Here is an 18,571-nt window from a genome sequence, read left to right on the forward strand (position 1 = left end):
AGGGCAAAGCTTGTGATTTTTAAAGAACAGGACCAAGGGGAATAGTTAGAAGTGATTATGTTTTTGCATTATATGTATCCAATAGTTTTAATGCCTTATATAAGTGTGTTTGGGGATCAGATGGCGGTATGGTTTTGCCTACACGTTTATATTTTGCTTTATGTTATTGGTAGATGTCTATTATTCTTTTATTCTTGTGACAAAAAAATATGCAATCCTTAAATGAGATTTCATGTGTTTAACCTCAGGCACTTTTGGTACAACTGGGTCCCAAGGAATGCCTTATACCAGCAGGGGAGATTTCTGGAGATGTTGGGAAGTTAAGGCAGGTTTTAGAAAGGAGTGGTATCCTCATAACTGAAAAGAAAAAAGGTAAATGTTTCAGTATATCAATTCTTCCTCCTCCCCACACCTCTCTCTCTCTCTCTCTCTCTCTCTCTCTCTCTCTCTCTCTCTCTCTCTCTCTCTCTCTCTCTCTCCTCCCTCCTCTCCTCTCTCTCTCCTCTTCTCTCTCTCTCTCTCCTCTCTCTCTCTCTCTCTCCTCTCCCTCTTCTCTCTCCCCCTCTCTCCTCTCTCTCTCTCTCTCTCTCTCTCTCTCTCTCTCTCTCTCTCTCTCTCTCTCTCTCTTTCTTTCTATCTTTGTCTATCTCCCTCTATATTTTCTTTTTCTTGTGCTTTATGCCCATTATTGACTTGCCAGTTCAAATATCTATACTATTGGGTATTGTAACATTCAAATAAAGCTAAACATTCCAAAGAATATCTGTTCATTTGATTATTTGAAATTGTTTCGAAAAATTATTTTTCTTCTTATTGATCAATAGATGTCTGAAAGCATTTTATCGTTATTCATACAATATAAAACCCTAGCTAACCCCACTTCCTACTTCATTGATATATTTTCCACAGGAGAATTTTCCAACAAAGATATTGTGCAGGACCTCAATCGTTTGCTCAAGGCGAAGAAAGGGGAGAAAGCTAATGCTTCTACTTTAGGTAAAGGTTATGAAGGGATTTAGTAGTTTGACATTGGTGGCCAAGCAATGTGATGTGCTGTCTTGTGATAAAAGTCAAGCGAGGCAATTATTGCAATAGTCATACCCCTGGCAGATTATTTTCCATTGCTGGGGTAGTTTACACATTTTAACCCCAATCAACTCAAAAATGAATGAGTGCTTGCTTGGCTATAGACAGTGAAATTTTTTGGGTGGGGTTCCCGACCTCCCATAGTGGGTGGGGAGGTACAGGCTGCATCTTCTATCCCTCTGTATCTGTTTTCCAATTGCGTTCTGTCTTTTTTTAATGAGATTGCAAAGTTTTGTCCTAACCCGGGCCGGGAGGGAAACAGTTGAATGTATAGTTATAGTTTTGAGAGGTGATATTTTTTTCCTTGTAAATCATCTCTCTGTTATGTATTGTTTTTTTTTTAATTTTTAACATATGATTTGTAAACATTTGAGTGTATTTTAGGGTGATCTTTTGCTGAACCATTTAGGTAATCTCATTCTAAGTACTCTGATAGTGTGCTCTTGGAATCTACATCTGTTCCCTATTTATACCATTCCTCTTTGTTTTGACTTTTTCCTCAAGTCCTTTTAATCATACGTCTAGAATGTTTTTACTATCCAATTTTCATCCTTTTTACTGGTGCTGATATGATCTAAGTGTGTTGCAAGCGCGGTAAAACCCTTAAAAACAAACAAAACAGTGACATTTTGTTTGTAATTGCTAAGAGAAAAGAAAATGGCTGCCTTTTGGCAAGTTTCATAATCCCTGAAATAGGATGAAAATGGTCCGATAAATGCTAAGGTGAGTAAAAGAGTTTCAATCAGGGAAAACCTGTGTTGAGGATGAAACAAAGTGGAGATGCATCAATTGCTGTCGTCAAGCCAGCAGTTGAGGAAGACAAAGAGAAAAACAGTCCAAGAATTATTAACAGAGGTCTCCCTGCCCTCTACCTCAACTTACAGAATTTTGACAGATAAATCTCATAAAACAAAGAAGTTTGCAAAATGGGGTGCCTTATTTGGTTTGAGAAATTAGGGAGCAGGCACCAGTGTAAGATAAAGATCTGAACAAGTATGTATGAAACGGTGCCAGACAAAGCAAGATAGAAAAATACAAGAAAAAGACATCCCCAAAATATAAGTGTGCTTCGACTGGGAATGGAACCTTAGACCTCCGAATACTGGTGAGATATGCCATTATTACATCACAGGTCCCGATAGTTGGGACAATTTCAATACCTATTTTCTTCACAATGGTACATGTTTAACACTGTGGATATCTGAACTTTTTTCTCCAAAGAACCAGAAACCTAATAATTATTCTGAAATCTATCTCAAACAATTCTCTCAAATTTGTTTCATCCATTTTGCTGGAAAAGTCTAGCCATAGAGGGTTAACAAACAGCTATAAATTCAAATCCTTTCAATATAATGTGTTGAAAATTTTACTGGAATTTTCACATTGTTCTTTACACGTTCAAAGTTTTGGTATTACTTATATAGTTTACAAAATTACGCAAGTTATGAGGGTGGGTTGGAAAGTTTTGCAGTTTTCCTAATAATGTCAAAGATATTTGACTTAGAACCTTAACATATGGTATAAATACTTTCTAACCAATTGGCTTTTATGTGTCAAAATTTATAAGGTCTATAACGTCTCTTCATGATGTAATCACTTTTGTCCTATTACATGGTAAATAACCTTGGCCAAAAAAAAAAAGAAAATGTCTGTACCAAAAGATATTCGATTCAAGCAGTGTACGATTATTGAATTTCTGAATGCTGAAGGCTTTTCACCCATTCAAATCCATACCAGAATGAAGCGTGTTTATGATGACGCTTGTGTTGATAATAGCACCACTGTTTTGCGATGGTAAGGTTTGTGGAAGTAGGAGACCTGATAGAAACAAAACTTCAAGATCAAACGCATTGCGGGAGGCCCCTAAGTGCCTCGAACGTTCATAATCGAACTGAAGTCGAAAACATTATTCTGACAATTTGGCGTGTTAGACAAACTGACATTGCAAAAGAAGTTGGAATTTCAAAGGAAAAGGTTCACCACATCATAAGAGTTATCCTTGGAAGCAGGAAAGTTTCTGCTAGGTGGGTCCCACGGAAGTTGATAAGTGATATGAAAGAGCAATGAAAAATAATTTGCTTCAAACTATTGAAAGGGTTTGAAGGTGAAGACGATTACTTTATTCAGCAAATAGTCACTGGAGACGAGTCCACCATTATCTCTCCAGAGAGCAAATGCCAGTCAATGGAATACCTACACATGACCTCTCCTTGTCCAAAGAAGTTCAAAGTTGTGGCGTGGGCTACCAAAGCGATGCTCATGATTTTCTGGGACTTTGAAGGTGTTTTTTAGGGCAAAACAGTAAATTCCGATCAATATGTTGCCAAGCTGGAAAAATTGAGAGCTTGACTGAAAAGATTTTGACCCCAGAAAAATGCGATATTGCAACACAATAACGCTTGACCCCACACAAGTCAACAGACTCATCAAACCGTGCTGAGGAATATTGATTTCCCCAACCTTGCCACATCCACCCTACAGTCCCGACCTAGCAACTTCAGACTTCTTATTCCCTTAATTGAAGGGGTCTCTCAAAGGAAACCACTGTGAAAGCGACAAAATCGTGGAGGCTGTTGTTTGATCTTGGTGGAGAGAAAAAGGACATCAGAATTTTGCCGACGGGATGCATCAAAAGGTGTGACGTTGGCCGTTCTGTTTTGGTTGTTTATGATGACTATGTCAAAAAATAAAGTAAGCAATATGTAACTGAGATTTAAGCTTTCATTTAATGGATTGTTTAACGAATTATTTCTACAAATGAGGGAGTTATTATGGAAATTGCTACATTTTTCAGCCCACCTTCGTACATATGGAACAGACCTTGTACTTTAAAATAACAGCTTTTATTGTTAAATTTAGTCTCTCTTTCATTAAAAAAAAAAAAATTCTCTTCTTTTTCTTTTTTCTCTTATTCCAGATTTTTTTTTTTTCATGCAATGAAGTGCATTGCATTGGTTAGCACTTGCTGGTCAAAAAGATATTAGGATATTCAAGATGGCCTTTTTCCCTTTAGAACTAAATTTCAACATTATCTCCCTTTTTCAGACGAAATTGACAAAACTGCTGCAATGTCTGCCTTATCTGCTGTTATCAAATACTTAGAGGTTTGTATTTTGGTATAAGACATGTAATAGCAATTCCTTTTTTTTTTCTTAATTGATGTTTAGCCAATTGTTTAATTAAACATTTCCATTTAATTATAATCTTACACTGATAGTAGTGATTAGATTTTGTATCTAATTAAGAAACTATAATTACAAATTGTATCAAAGGCATAATCACTCTAGAGGATTTTCTTTGTATTCTGAGATTTATGGATTAAAAGGAATTCAAAAACTTGTATGGATAGAAAATAAGCTTTACTTTGCTACCATTATGCATGATTTTGCAAAATCTTTTGTAAGGTCTATATTCCAAATTCTCCTTTTCGTGCTGAAACTATAATTTTCAATTCCTACAAGTGAGCAAGTCTTAGGTTATTACCCAGAATCATTTAACCCTTCACACTCAGAGTCACATCTATCTCTAATTTATAGAACATTTTCTCATTTGATTTCAGCTATTGTCCGTTGAAAGTAATTTTGGCCAGTTCCACATATCTACATATAACCTGAATATGTACATGAAATTAGATGCAGCAGCTGTGACAGCTTTGAATCTTTTACCCCAGCCAAATGAAAGTGAGGCAAAATTTTTATGCACTAAATATAAAGTAGTGAATTACTTTCCTATAAGGCTCAAAATAGAATGGTTTTATCTTATTTTTTCAATAGAAAAATATTTACTAACTCCCAGAGCATTAGTTTATTGCAAAAGACATTCCACTAGATATAAGAGACCCAGATATCCGGTCATTGCCAGATTTTATGCGTTGTTTTATATTCTGCTCAATTTATAACTCCTTAATTACACATTGAACGCTTCTTTTTGTTTATATTCCAAGATTTTTCTTCTTGAGAGAGGACCTACCAATTTTCTCTGTTGTAGATCTGTTGGCTGATGAAGGGTTTTGAGCCCGAACTGTTCCGTGTTTGATATTTTGTTCTTTTTTTTTAAGCTGTTATATTCATTTTTATTTATTACTTTTTACAGTCCACAGATTCTAGCATACATAAAAAAAAACAATCCTAAAAATCACTGTTTATATCGATTGATTGTTACTATTTTGCTTCATCTTCTGTTAACTCATTCTTTTAATGTTCTATTCTTTTTTTCTTTTTTTTCTTATTTAAACAAATTATTTCAGCAAGTAAAACACAAAGTCTTGTTGGTCTTTTAAACCGGTGTCGGACAGCTCAAGGTCAAAGGTTACTGAGTCAGTGGATCAAACAACCTCTTGTTGATCTCATGAAAATAGGTAAACTTTAGTTTTACTGCATCTTGTCTCTTCGAAGAATGTGTTCAGCATTATCTCTTTTTTTATTTTGTTTGGATCTTTTTTGTTTGTATTTTGGGTTGTTTTGTTGTTGTGTGTGTGTTTCTTTTTTGTTTAGTGTGAATTTTCTTTTATATGTTGTGTTTTTTATATCTGAGAATCAGTGTGAGTATGCGTATATGTGTTTGTGTGTGTGTGTGTGTGTGTGTGTGTGTGTTTATGGCATCAGTGGTTGAGTGATACAGTGTTTTTCATCTTATATTGAAAGTGAAGTAATTCTTAGTATGGTCAGTGAACAGATTATTGACAATAATTTCATTGTTCTCTTGGGAAAGTTACTTTACACATCCTAGCCTTTTCAACTTCAACACTATGAAATGGAAATAAGTTTCCATATAGCTGGCCTGAGAATAAATGAAACAACTTTTAAGGTGATTTAGCATGTTTGTTTACCTTTGCAAATGCTTAAGATAATGTGCATATTCATTTATTATGCTCAAATTAATAGAGATTGTACTTTTGGATTTTTTTTATTTTTTTTTTCAGAGGAGAGGTTGAATGTGGTTGATACCTTAGTCCAAGACACAGATTTGAGACAAACCCTTCATGATGAACAGCTGAGGAAAATTCCAGACTTTCAGATGTTAGCTAAAAAGTTTCAGAAAAGCCGAGCTAATCTACAGGTTAGAATTGGATGGACCCGTGTGTCCCTACTCATATGTTAGTCAGTAATAATGACTTGACCAAAAAAATAGCTGCCAATGGCTAAAATCAAATTATAATGGTTATAAATGCATAATGTTTAAATTGTGGCATAAAGTCTGATAGTCTGACAAAATATGCCACAGTGAAGAAATTTGAATCCCTGAAGTTAGAACAGCACAATCCTTCCTGAGTAAAATGCAGTAAATTTTTTTTTAAAGAACTGAATGAAGGGTAAAGTTCTTTTATTTTACAGGCATTACTTTTACTTGTTTCAGACCATCACACAAATGGACATGAAGGGTCATGATGTTTTGTATTGGACTGAATATAATAATAATAATAAATGGCATTTATATAGAGCTTCACCCTGTTGTCACAGGCTCGTCGTAAGCGCTTTACGTGATATAAAACAACATATTACAGTAAGACAAGTGTTGATGGAAAATTGACATGAATTCAATTTAACTACAACAAAACATGATAATAGTATAGCAACTTAGACGTAAAAAGATAAAACTTAACATAAACAGTCCAATTTTAGTTTCCTAAAATTTTTCTCAGATTGCTAAATCGGGACAGTCCCGATTTCATCAAGACAGTTGGCCACTATTCAGTTATGTAAACTTTGAAGAGTTATACACTAAGTATCCTTTATATTCCAAGTTTCAATTCCAGTATTTCAAATTAGACAGATTGGAACAATCATACTGTAAAGTATTTTTAGAAGAAACCGAAAAATCCTTGAAACAAACTGGCATGTTTCATTTGATATTTCATGTTACAAGTTACAAAAGTTAGGTCTTTCCTCAATGGATTGGTCAATAGCAGACATCGAGAGAGACTGGGAGAGGAGGGGTTTGCCAAAGCTCAGCATAACAGAAATTTACAATGATAAATAAATGCACACTACAAGCTATATATGGAATAAAGTGTCATTTAAGTCAACAAATTGCCATTATCTTATATTTTATCTTAATAGATAGAAAATGTTGCAATAAATAAATTTTTAAAATAATGTGGAGCGCAGAAAAAGTCCAAATGTTAAAAAACCAACAAAAAAACAAGAAATTTGTTTTAGCATTATTATTATTGTTATGGTGTATTACTGGCCTGTAAATCTTCTGACAATTGTCGGATTTTGAGAGAATGATTTTGCTCAATATATTCTGTTAATTGCTGATTTTATTTTTTTTAAATAATAAAAAATTAAAGGTAAAAATAAAATTCATAACGTCAAAGTACATAACCAACAAAAAAGTAAATACAGTTTTATTTCGTTCCTCAAAAAAATCAGTTTTTATTCCGTTTCAAACGCCCACTTTAAAAAAAATTATTTTATTTGTCGCGTCAAAGACAAAACAAAACTAGACTGTCTAGTCAGCTAGGTATATTATCATTCCACCTACATGCTCCGCTAGATGTTGATGTATTCACTGCCTGCCTATTGTGCCACAGATGAGAGAGAGGGTTGCGAGTCGTCTAAGACAGCCTAGTCAGTAAATAACTAGCACGCACAGCGTGTGTCGGAAAAGGGTTTCTCTCTATTTTTCTACAGACACATACGCATTTCTCTGACTCTCTTTTTTTCCGTCCCATGGTTTCTTTGTTTCAGTCTAAAAGACAACCAGAAAAAAATAATGCGAAATAAATATTTTTCATCAACGTGATTGACTGCTCTCTCAGCAGAACTTTTCTTTCCTCACGACCGAGATTTTTATAAAATAAAATTCTCTTTTTCCTCCTCCACATATGACCACACCTCCTCCTCCTTCCCATAGTGGGCAGGGAGGTACTTCTATCCCCCTGTATCTGTTTACCAGTTGCTTTCTGTCTTTGTCTTGGAATGAGTCGAATGTGTAGTTATAGTTTGTTTTTTTTTCCTTGTAAATAATCTCTCTGTTATATATTGTTATATTTGTTATTTTGAATGTAAACATTTGAGTGGATTCCTCTTAGTGGGATCTTGTGCTGGTGTCTGGGTGAGACATTTAGGTGATCTCAAACTAAGTACATTGAAAGTGTTGAATCAATTCCCCTTTGTCTTACCTTTTAATTGTAATTCTAGAACTTTTTACTATCCCATATTCTTCCTTTTTGCTGGCGCTGATATGACCTAAATGTTTTGCAAGCACCGTAAAACCCTTAAAAACAAACAAACCTCCTCCTCTTTTTCTTCTTCTTCTTCTTCTTCTTCTTCTTCTTCTTCTTCTTCTTCTTCTTCTTCTTCTTCTTCTTCTTCTTCTTCTTCTTCTTCTTCTTCTTCTTCTTCTTCTTCTTCTTCTTCTTCTTCTTCTTCTTCTTCTTTTATAAGAATTAATCCAAATAAAAGAAAGAATCAGCTTTTAAATTATTTTTTTTAAATTGAGCTTTATACAGCGCAATATCCACTAAATGTGCTCAAAGTGCTTTACAAGGGGTCCCTGGTCAACAGCAACATTTAACATGTAGAACGGGACATGACGCCTGTTAGGGATATTACAATTTTTCAGACAAAGACAACGCTGTTAACGGCCAGGTACTCATTTTACACCTGAGTATGGTGAGAGAATGTGAGGAAAGAGCCTTTTCCAAGGACTCAACTATGCGCCGAGCGCGAGGCTCAAACCCAGGACCTTCTGATCCGAAAGCGAGTGTCATTCCACTAGACCACATCGTCGCATTTAAAATTTAACACAAACAGGAGCAAAGATAAAGCGGCTTCTCGTGTCAATCACTTCAAAAAAGTAGGAAGTTTTCTTCCTTTCATTTTACAACTAACTCAGACCTGGGCCCAGAAATGTGTGTACCAGTAGTGTCGAGCGGAAGTCTCGATGATACCTCAAGTCATCGGCCACCAACACTCAAAACTTCCCGAACTCGATGACCAAGGAAAAGTCGGGAATTCCCGAGAAGTAGCACTTCAACTGAGCTTTGGATGGCTTTTTTGTATTAAAACTTAAAATACATTAAATAAATTCACTTTGTATAATAATAAAACATTGATACCTATAACCATTTTGATCTATTTACGACGTTTGTGTTTTGTTAGCTGTTTAAAATATGATATAACGTCAATACCCAATACCAATGACTAGGTATTGAACGAAAGCACCGATGACTAGAGCGATGCTCGAGACTTTTTTGAGTCTCGAGACTCAAAAAAGCATCGAGACGCAAAAAAGTCTCGAGCTTCGCTGGAATCATCGCCGACGAGAGAGGGGTGAACAATGCAGATAGTACACATTGTTAGTAACGCGTGCGTCGCTCGCGCAGTATAGTCTCGAGACTCGGGACTCGGGACTCAATACGAGAAGCATCGATGACCAAGATTCTCGAGACGAGAAAAGCATCGAGAACTAAGTGGAGGTCGGGAAATTCTCAGTCGTCGATGACCTGACTTCTCAAAACCTAAAGCATCGGTGACCTTTTGGTGACCCGGATGCCCTCCCCTATGTACCAGTGATGATATTCTTCAGCGGAATTCTGGGATTTTGGGATTTTCTCATAAATTTTCCACTGATTTTGCCGTGTCAAACATTTTCCTCTGATAAAAGTTCAGGTCAAGTGGTGGATCCATGAAATAATCCAACATGCCTTGTGTCATATTTTGACATTTGAGCTCAGTTGCATGAATTTTAGTGACACTCCCGTTTTTATGGCGTCAGTCTAGACAAACTGGCGCCAGATGTCAAAATTGAGACAATGCAATTGATTGTCGAAAAGGAAGGGGGTAGGGGAGGGGGTAAATTAGTCTAGATTTTATTTGTAAGTAGGTCAAGAGTAGCACAGAAATAGGTCCGTTTAAAAAGATTATTATAACTTCCCCCTAATTAGAGAAAATGCCTCATCAATTAAACTACTCTCTCTCTCTCTCTCTCTCTATTTTTTTTTTCTTTCTCTCTCTCTCTCTCTCTCTCTCTCTCTCTCTCTCTCTCTCTCTCTCTCTCTCTCTCTCTCTCTCTCTTTCTTTTTTTTTTCACTCTTTCTTTGTCCCCCTCTCTCTCCCTTTCTGTTTCTATCTTTCCCTTATCCATATAGTTCTCTAAACCATTCTTCTAACAGTTGTCAGTTTACCTTATAAACGTCATCTCCTTATAGAGAGATGATATTAATCTGTTACAATTATCAGGGGTGCTCAACTTTGTTTATTCTTTTTTATTATTATTTTGTCATCAACGTCGTCATTATTATTATCATCATCATTAGTATAATTATCATTCACATCATCATTCATATTTCAAATGAATAAAGTAAACAGCAATTCAACCTTAACATATATCTGTAAGCTTTGATATTCCTTATATAATTTCTGCCAGGATTGCTATAAAGTGTATCAAGCATTAGACAAGATGCCACATCTTTTGGAGACACTGGAGAGACATGAAGGAGAGTGGAAACATATTTTAATGGAAATATTTTCCAATCCTATCAAGGTAGAAAAGCAACATGTTTTGTTTCTTATTATCAAGATATCTAGTTGTTTTTTTATTCAGTTAATTGATTTGGCCAACTGATTTCCTTCAACATTTCTTTCTCAGAACAACTTATATTTTTATTATGTTCTAATATGCAGGTATTTTAAATAGATACACCAATAAAATTACCATAGGAAATCTGATTCAAAATCGTTATTGACAGATTTCAGGTCATAAAGTCGTAAATTTGACTTCTTGGTCGTAAATGATCATGAATTTGCATCTGAGCTCATAAAAAAGTCGTAAATTTAAGATTCAATGAATATATAATGATTTCAATTCATTGAATCTTAAATTTACGACTGCCAGATTTAATTCTTCAAATTATTAAATCTGGCAGCACAAAATTATGAATGCAAAAAATGATGAGGCTTCATCTAAGGGCCGCCATTTTGAAAATCCTAGGCTCCAATCAGACATACAGTCTATTGTAATGTCCCTTGGTGGTCATTTTGCTTCTCCACTGATGTTGGGAGACTCTTGTATTCAAGTCTCCAGAGTGCTCTGACCCCATGTGAACTCACCACAAGATTAGACCATCGCTAACATTAACATGGAACCCCCCCCCCCCCCCCCCCCCCTATGTTTTTTTGGCTGCACCTTTATCTCTGGAGATGTCAATACTACTACTATTACTACTACCACCACCACTAATACTCCTACTACTACTACTAATACCACTATTACCACTACTACTACTACGACTTTTACTTTTATTATTACATTTAAAGTACCAATACTTCTTTGACTACTTTTTCTATTATATGTTGCATCTGGCATATCCTTCAAAGAGACATTTTAGAAAGAAAAAGTATTTTTAAATATTATATTTAATCTCTCCTTCCACTCTCTGTCTCCTAATCACACATACACACGTGTGTGCATGCACACACACTCACACACACACACATGCGTAATAACTCGTGAAAAAAATGATATTAAAGTTATTGGAAATGGGTTTTTATAGAAAGTTTATGCTTAGGTAAATTTAATATGAGCATAAACCATAGAAATGAATGGAAAGAGACGCAAGCGGCAATAAAATATGCGGGGGAAGAAAGTGCAGGCTCTATTAATACAACTAAGAACACACCAAATCGAACGCCTAACATCGCTATTAACGATCTATCGCGGCAACAAAAAGAACTTAGGATCAGGATACAAAACACGAAAGACTCGGAAGAAATAATAAACCTGAAAACGGAACGTAACAAAATACTGCATTCAATTCGATCACTTACAATAAAACACAGAAACGAGGAATTAGACAAAAAAGTGGAAGACATAGAAAAGTCCAAAAATAACGCATCATCTATGTTCAAAGCGACGAAATCTCTGAACCGAAAACCATTCGAGAACCCAAAACTACAGGATAAATTTGGCAAACAGACAACAAATCCCAACGATATCCTTGACATTGTAACTGACCACTTCCAGCAGAAATTTCACAAACAAGTCTCACAAATATCGCCCTTCTCAGGAAACCCTAGAGACCTAAACAACCGCATCACAACAACTGAAGTTAGAAATAGCATAAAGTGCCTAAACAACAGATCCCCAGGCGAAGATGAAATTCCCGCTGAATTGCTGAAATGCGGTACCCTCTCCCTGGATCTGAGCATTGCAAACATAATGAACAAAACATTCTCAACACACAAAGACTGGGACATAAACAGCGGTGTCCTAATTACAATACAAAAACCAGGAAAAACGAAAGGACCCGTAAACAACCTGCGCCCAATAACATTACTGAATACCATAAGAAAAACACTGTCAACTATTGTCCTCAACAGAATTAGACCGAAAATAGAAAAATATCTATCACATAGCTAAAGCGGGTTTGGCCAAGACCGAAGCACATCGGACGTTGTATGGACACATAAATGGTTGGCAGCAAAGGCACTCAAAGAAAACATATCCATAACAATAACCGGAATCGATATGTCCGCAGCCTTTGATACGATCGACAGAGGAAAACTTTTGGAGATATTAACAGACATAGTAGACGAAGACGAGCTCCGAATAATCCGATTTCTCCTCAGCAACACAAAGATACAACCAAGGATATACGGGGCCACAAAACAGACGCTGTTCGAAAGTAACATCGGGACCCCCCAAGGAGATAGTCTGAGCCCGATTCTGTTCACAATATACTTAGAACACGCTCTGAAAGAAGTTCGAAAGGTCATTCCAGGACCAGCGGCTCATATTGAGAGTGCGGTCCCTGGAGAGGTCGCCTATGCAGATGATGTAGATTTTATTGGATCAACACCAGCAAATATAGACATCATACAAAATACCATCATGAGGTATAACCTCCGGGTCAATGCCAATAGAACCGAGTTTGCAACAGTGTCGAGGAACAGAGAGGAATGGAGGGGGGCAAAGAAAGTCGGCTCGCTGGTTGGAGACACCGGGGATGTACAGAGAGGAGAACAGCTGTCGAGCGCCGCACTCAGTGAGCTCACCAATGTATGGATTAGAGGTGACAAAATAAAGAGAAAAACCAAACTGAAACTGTACCGTGCTCTTGTAAAACCGGTACTTCTGTATAACTGCGGCACTTGGGCGTTGACAAAGTCCGAGGAAGAACATCTGGATGCCTTCCATCGCACACAGCTAAGAAGGGTACTGGACATCAAATACCCAAAAAAGATCTCAAATGAATCACTCTATAGGATCACAAAAGAGAGACCAATCTCCCTTGACATTTTACAACAACGATGGCAACTTTTCTGTCACATACTACGCAGGGACAGAGACATACCGGCTAACCAGGTCATGTCGGGATATTTCCAAAAACACGGGAGCCTTTTCAGAGGAAGACCGATCACAACACTCCCTGTGATCCTAAACAAAAACGTCACAACACTTGGACAAAGCATTAGTCTCATAACGGCAGGGGACCTTGGGAGTCTGGGAACCCTGGCGGAGGACCGGCGATGTTGGAGACACCTCACACAGGAAATGCTGGAGACAGCCGGGGCGACCCGATCTTTCGGTCGAGACGCGAAAGGCATCTAAGTCAAGTAAGTCATAAACCATTGATTTCAGAAGAAAATGTTTTCATTTGACTATGAAAATTTGCTGGACACCTTGACAAATACAAAGCTAGCATTAGAAAAATGTTTGTGATTAACAGAACTCAAAAACTGTGGAATAATGTCCAGTAGGAAATGAAAAATGCTCATTGTTTCGACAGATTCAAAGTTGTGTTTAATTTTTAAAAATAAAAATGAATCAATCCTCAAAATGAATATGACTAAATTTAGAAAAAAAGGATATTTAAAGTACAGTTGACTTAAACAACCCTTCACATAAGTCATTGGAATGAAAAGCAAAATGCCAATTCGGATTCACATCATTGATGAGGCAACAAACTATTTCGTCTTTGTTTTCTTCCATTTTGCTTTCTCTCCTTGTCGTGGAATGAGATTACTTGATTTTGTCTCAAACCTGCTGGGATCCTTAACAAAAGTGGAAACAGTGAAACTTATGGTTATAGAGATTATTTATTTTTCCTTGCATCTCCATGTTTTATATTAGTTGTTGTATTTATTGAGATATACCTATTCTCTGTAAAGCATTAAACCCCTGAAAACAAAGGCAAACGGGTCATTTCAATTCCTGGTTGATTTAACAGAATGACTTAATAAGAGATTATGTTCACCACACTTTATTTTGTGTTGAATTTTATTCATGAGTTTTGTTCCTTTTTTTATCATTTACATGACCAAATAGAATTCTTTTTGCTTTGAAGTGTTCAGTATAGAAATGTATTATTATATTGCCATCACTTCAGACTTGTGTACACAAATTCTTTTTTCTTTTTTTTTTCATTTTCCTATCAAGGAGCTGCTGATGGATTTTGTGAAGTTCCAGGACATGGTGACCCAAACTATTGATATGGACATGATTAAACAACACGAATTTGTCATCAGGGCTGACTTTGATGAAAATCTGACAGGTACTGACTATACTGTTTTATTATGTCTCAAGAGTCTGACATCATTTGTACTAATAGATTTGCAAATGTCAAGAGTTTCATTTATTTATAGTCCATTATTCTAACCCTCCCCATAAAAAGTAACGCATAATGATATCAAGTTTACAATTTACGATTTGTGAATTCAGATTATCAAGTTTTATATTTCAATAAAATTATATTTTTTTAAAAGAATTATCGTTTGAATTATTTGAAAATGTCTTTTATTCAAAGATAACGAAATCAGAATCGATTGAGAGGTAGAATAAAAGATTTATTAAACTCAATTTGGAATTTGAACCTTGTTCCCAACACACACTTGCAAGCTCTTACAGTGATAGAGAACACATCCAAAACCAAAAAGCAAGAATGTAAGAATCTATTATTGTTCCATGTTTGTTATTTTGACAGTATTTATAGACTGCCACAACCAGTTTTCATATGTAAGTACATGGAAATGTTGAAATATAGTAGCTAAGATTACCTCTCACAAGGATGTAAGTGATAAGGGTTTCTTGAAGCCTGGAAGAGTAAAAGATATTAGAAAAAAAGGTTGAAATGGAAAAGCTTCTCATCATCTTGTGTCATCCACTAAAAAATATTGCAATACCTCAAGATTGCTCGTGTCAAGTGCCATTGTGACCAATGATCAAGGCTCAACTTTACATTGAACCTGACTGAAGTCACGATTAACTGTATGGGTAGTAGATTACATGCCATAAGGCACTGACATCCTGTATAAAGTATGTAAGAGATGGGGAAGGTGAAGTTGATTTGTTTTGCTTGTTTTTTAGATTTTCTCTCTGAAATCAGATTGACCTCAACTATTAAATATTTATCATTGATTACATAATTAGGGGGGGTTTCTCTTGACCTCCCTTTTTTTGAGCGGAGAGGTCAATATTTTTTTTCTATTCCCCACCAGTTTTCCCTTTCCATACCATACTGCTCTCTGCCTTTGTTCCAGATGGAGATTCTCATATTTTTTTTCTTGGTCCTGGCAGGGATCCGTAGCTGGGAAGGAAGCAGTCAAATCTATCATTCCTTTTTTTTTTTTTTTTTTTGAGAGAAGAGAGATGAAATTCTTTCCTTTTAAATATCTCTCATGTTTTATGAAAGATTTTAGTTTTGAATATACTGTACTTTTTAATCATCCGGGTGAATCCATCATAGCAGGACCCTTGGCTTGTATCTGGATGGGATATTTAGGTTATGTCAAAATAGGAACATTGATGGATTGCTCATGGAATCTTCCGTTCCCTATTTGAACCGACCCCGTTGAACTTTGTCTTACTTTTTCTTTAATGCTTCTAACTTCAAATCTGCAAATGTTCCGCCATCATTTTCTTTTTACTGGCATTGAAGTAACCTAAAATTGTCCCAAGCACCATAAAACTCTAAAAACCAAACAATTCTATATATAGATTCTCTGTCAAAGGTGTTGTCTGCAGTCTTGTTTCTATAGAATGACAGCTTTTAAAAGTAACTGCTTGTCTGAATTTAATTCATTCTGTATTTATTTTTAAAAGAGTTTGAAGATTACTTAAGTTAAAAACTTATTGACTGGTTTTTGGGTTTTTGTTTTTTTTTAAATATATTTTCAGAGTTAAGAGAGAAAATGGAAGAACTAGAAAAGAACATTAAATCCCAACTGAACAAGGTAAAACTATTCTTTTTTATCCTTAAGCATCTCATAGACTTCCTTGCTTGACATTTATTTTTCCACGCAAGTTTGTAACGACTGAATTGAATTGAATTTACAATTCATAATCATATTTTGTCTAAAACTTCTCTCATTTTTAGTGAATGGATACGTGCACGTTTAATATAAACATAGCTATTTTCAATGTTAGATCTTTGAACAACAACATTTGTAAGGAACAAAAAAAAAAAAATCAGAGAAGCTGCCAAAGTTCAAAGATTAGGAGGCGGTCGGCACAAAGTCAAGTAAGTCGATCATATTGTTACAACAAAGCATTACAGTTAATATTTTGTTGGATCCCTTATTTTCTTCTTAATTTCCTAATTTCTTTTATGATCTTCTTCCTTTTTTTTTTTTTTTTTACATTTGCAGGTTTCAAGGGATTTAGGATTAGAAGCCAACAAGACAGTCAAGTTAGAAAGCAACAATCAGTTAGGATACTTCTTTAGGGTGACACGAAAGGTATAGTTCCATTCAACGTTTCTCAAAGATTATTTATCATTTCCCATTTCATAACAAGCAATTTCTAAGATCAATTTTTGTTCTTTGCTTAGTACAAGCTGTGAAAAATTTAAGAAGCTTGCATTCCAAATTTTTTTTGGATGATTGGAATGATAGATCAAGAAATGAAATTGCAATAAGAGCTGCACACCATAAGTTGTCACATGAGAACACTTCTGTCTTTACACTTTTCCTCTTACCAGTAAACCGGGATTTTTGCCACCAAGACTATATAAAATTTACAAAAATTCAAAGTTCAGAATGTTTATCATTTTCATTATAGTATATATATTGTAATTTTCATTATGTATATTACGTATCATCGTATCATAAAATATTGATGAAAATTTTTTTAATGTTTTTTAAAACATGTGTAAATTTTTAAAACGTATTATAAAACCTGAAAATAAATATTAGGTTTGTAAGAATAACAAATGCTCTTCTTTCATCTTACAGGAAGAAAAAGCTTTAAGAAATAACAAACACTATTACACGATAGACACCAACAAGAATGGAGTTCGTTTCCAAAACAGTGCAGTCAAAAGTTACAATGAGGAATTCATGCAAGCAAAGGAAGAGTATAATCAACAGCAACAAAGTGTGGTCTCGGAAATCATTAAAATTGCTGGTAATTGAAAAAAAAAAAAAAATTATTTTCAATATATTGCAATTTGTAGACCCAGTGATATAAAGTAATTTTCCTGTGAATCAAAGATCCAATTCAAAGACTATATTGTCCGGAGTGTTGTCCACAAAAGTCCTACTCCTACATATTTTTAACAAACATTTATTACTTTGAATTTTTATTTTTGCTATGAGGTAGGCTGAAAGGAGCCAGTCATTACACAATGGATATTAGGATTTAGTGATAAGACATAAAACATGTGACCCAATAATTAAATTGTGTTTCAGATGATTTACTTCCATAGATATCAGCCCTAACCTACTGACATTAATTTATTTTAAAAATAAATACAGAAATTACAGTTTTGACTAAATTATTTATACTAGTTTTAAATGAATGCATTTTGTTATTTCACCCTTTGCTGAAGGATGTAGGAGTTGTTTGTTATACATGCATTTTATAATAGCATCCATCATTTGTCTTTTTCTAGCTGTTATTTTTGATTGATTGATGTAATGCTAGTGAAGTGTCCATTCCAACAATACAATGCTAGAACCATACAGGCATTTATTCATCACCTATCCAAACTTTTTTAAAAATACATGATAGAAACATAACCTTTTTGGCATTGATTTCACAAAAAATTAATTCATCTTTTAAACGTCATTTTGCATTATGAAATTCACCCATTACTATAATTTTATATCAATATTTTAACTGTTTCATAAATTTCTTTTATTACAGCTGGTTACTCTGATCCCTTATGTTCCTTAAATGATATAGTAGCTCATTTGGATGTTTTGGTTGCTTTTTCTGTTGCCTCTGTATGTGCTCCCATTCCATTCACTCGACCCAAATTACTTCCTAAAGGTAAGAAAATTGTGTCAGAATTGGTTTGTCGTATGTTTATATATATAGATTTATTATTTTGATTTTAATGGTCTATTAATGATTTTTAAAGGAAATTATGATGATTTCTTTTCTTTTGTTTTTGTTTAATTCTATTTTTATTTATTTTCCCAAAATGTCGGGGGCGATGGGGGGGGGGGGGGGGGGGGGGGGTTTAGTCAGGTGTTTTTTGTTGGGTTTTTTTTTTTTTTTTTGGGGGGGGGGGGGGGGGGTTGTTTTGGGGGTTTAT

General features: G+C 35.1%; 1 protein-coding gene across 2 annotated transcripts in view; it reads left to right on the plus strand.

Annotated features, from left to right (window-relative positions):
* The window catches only part of LOC144968854 (DNA mismatch repair protein Msh2-like), a 46,231-nt gene that overhangs the window by 15,939 nt on the left and 11,721 nt on the right, over positions 1-18,571 (plus strand). For both annotated transcript variants that reach the window (XM_078907606.1, XM_078907607.1), the window contains 12 exons: positions 249-372; positions 910-996; positions 4,132-4,190; positions 4,646-4,766; positions 5,333-5,443; positions 6,008-6,144; positions 10,462-10,578; positions 14,473-14,587; positions 16,210-16,265; positions 16,680-16,769; positions 17,265-17,436; positions 18,178-18,303. In XM_078907606.1, the coding sequence (XP_078763732.1) occupies positions 249-372; positions 910-996; positions 4,132-4,190; positions 4,646-4,766; positions 5,333-5,443; positions 6,008-6,144; positions 10,462-10,578; positions 14,473-14,587; positions 16,210-16,265; positions 16,680-16,769; positions 17,265-17,436; positions 18,178-18,303 (1,315 nt within the window). The remainder of the gene's footprint in view (positions 1-248; positions 373-909; positions 997-4,131; positions 4,191-4,645; positions 4,767-5,332; positions 5,444-6,007; positions 6,145-10,461; positions 10,579-14,472; positions 14,588-16,209; positions 16,266-16,679; positions 16,770-17,264; positions 17,437-18,177; positions 18,304-18,571) is intronic.

This window comes from Berghia stephanieae, chromosome 3 (genome assembly GCF_034508935.2).
Source record: "Berghia stephanieae isolate SIO BIC M18660-M18661 chromosome 3, UCSD_Bste_1.3, whole genome shotgun sequence".
In the NCBI taxonomy this organism is placed as follows: Eukaryota; Metazoa; Mollusca; class Gastropoda; order Nudibranchia; family Aeolidiidae; genus Berghia; species Berghia stephanieae.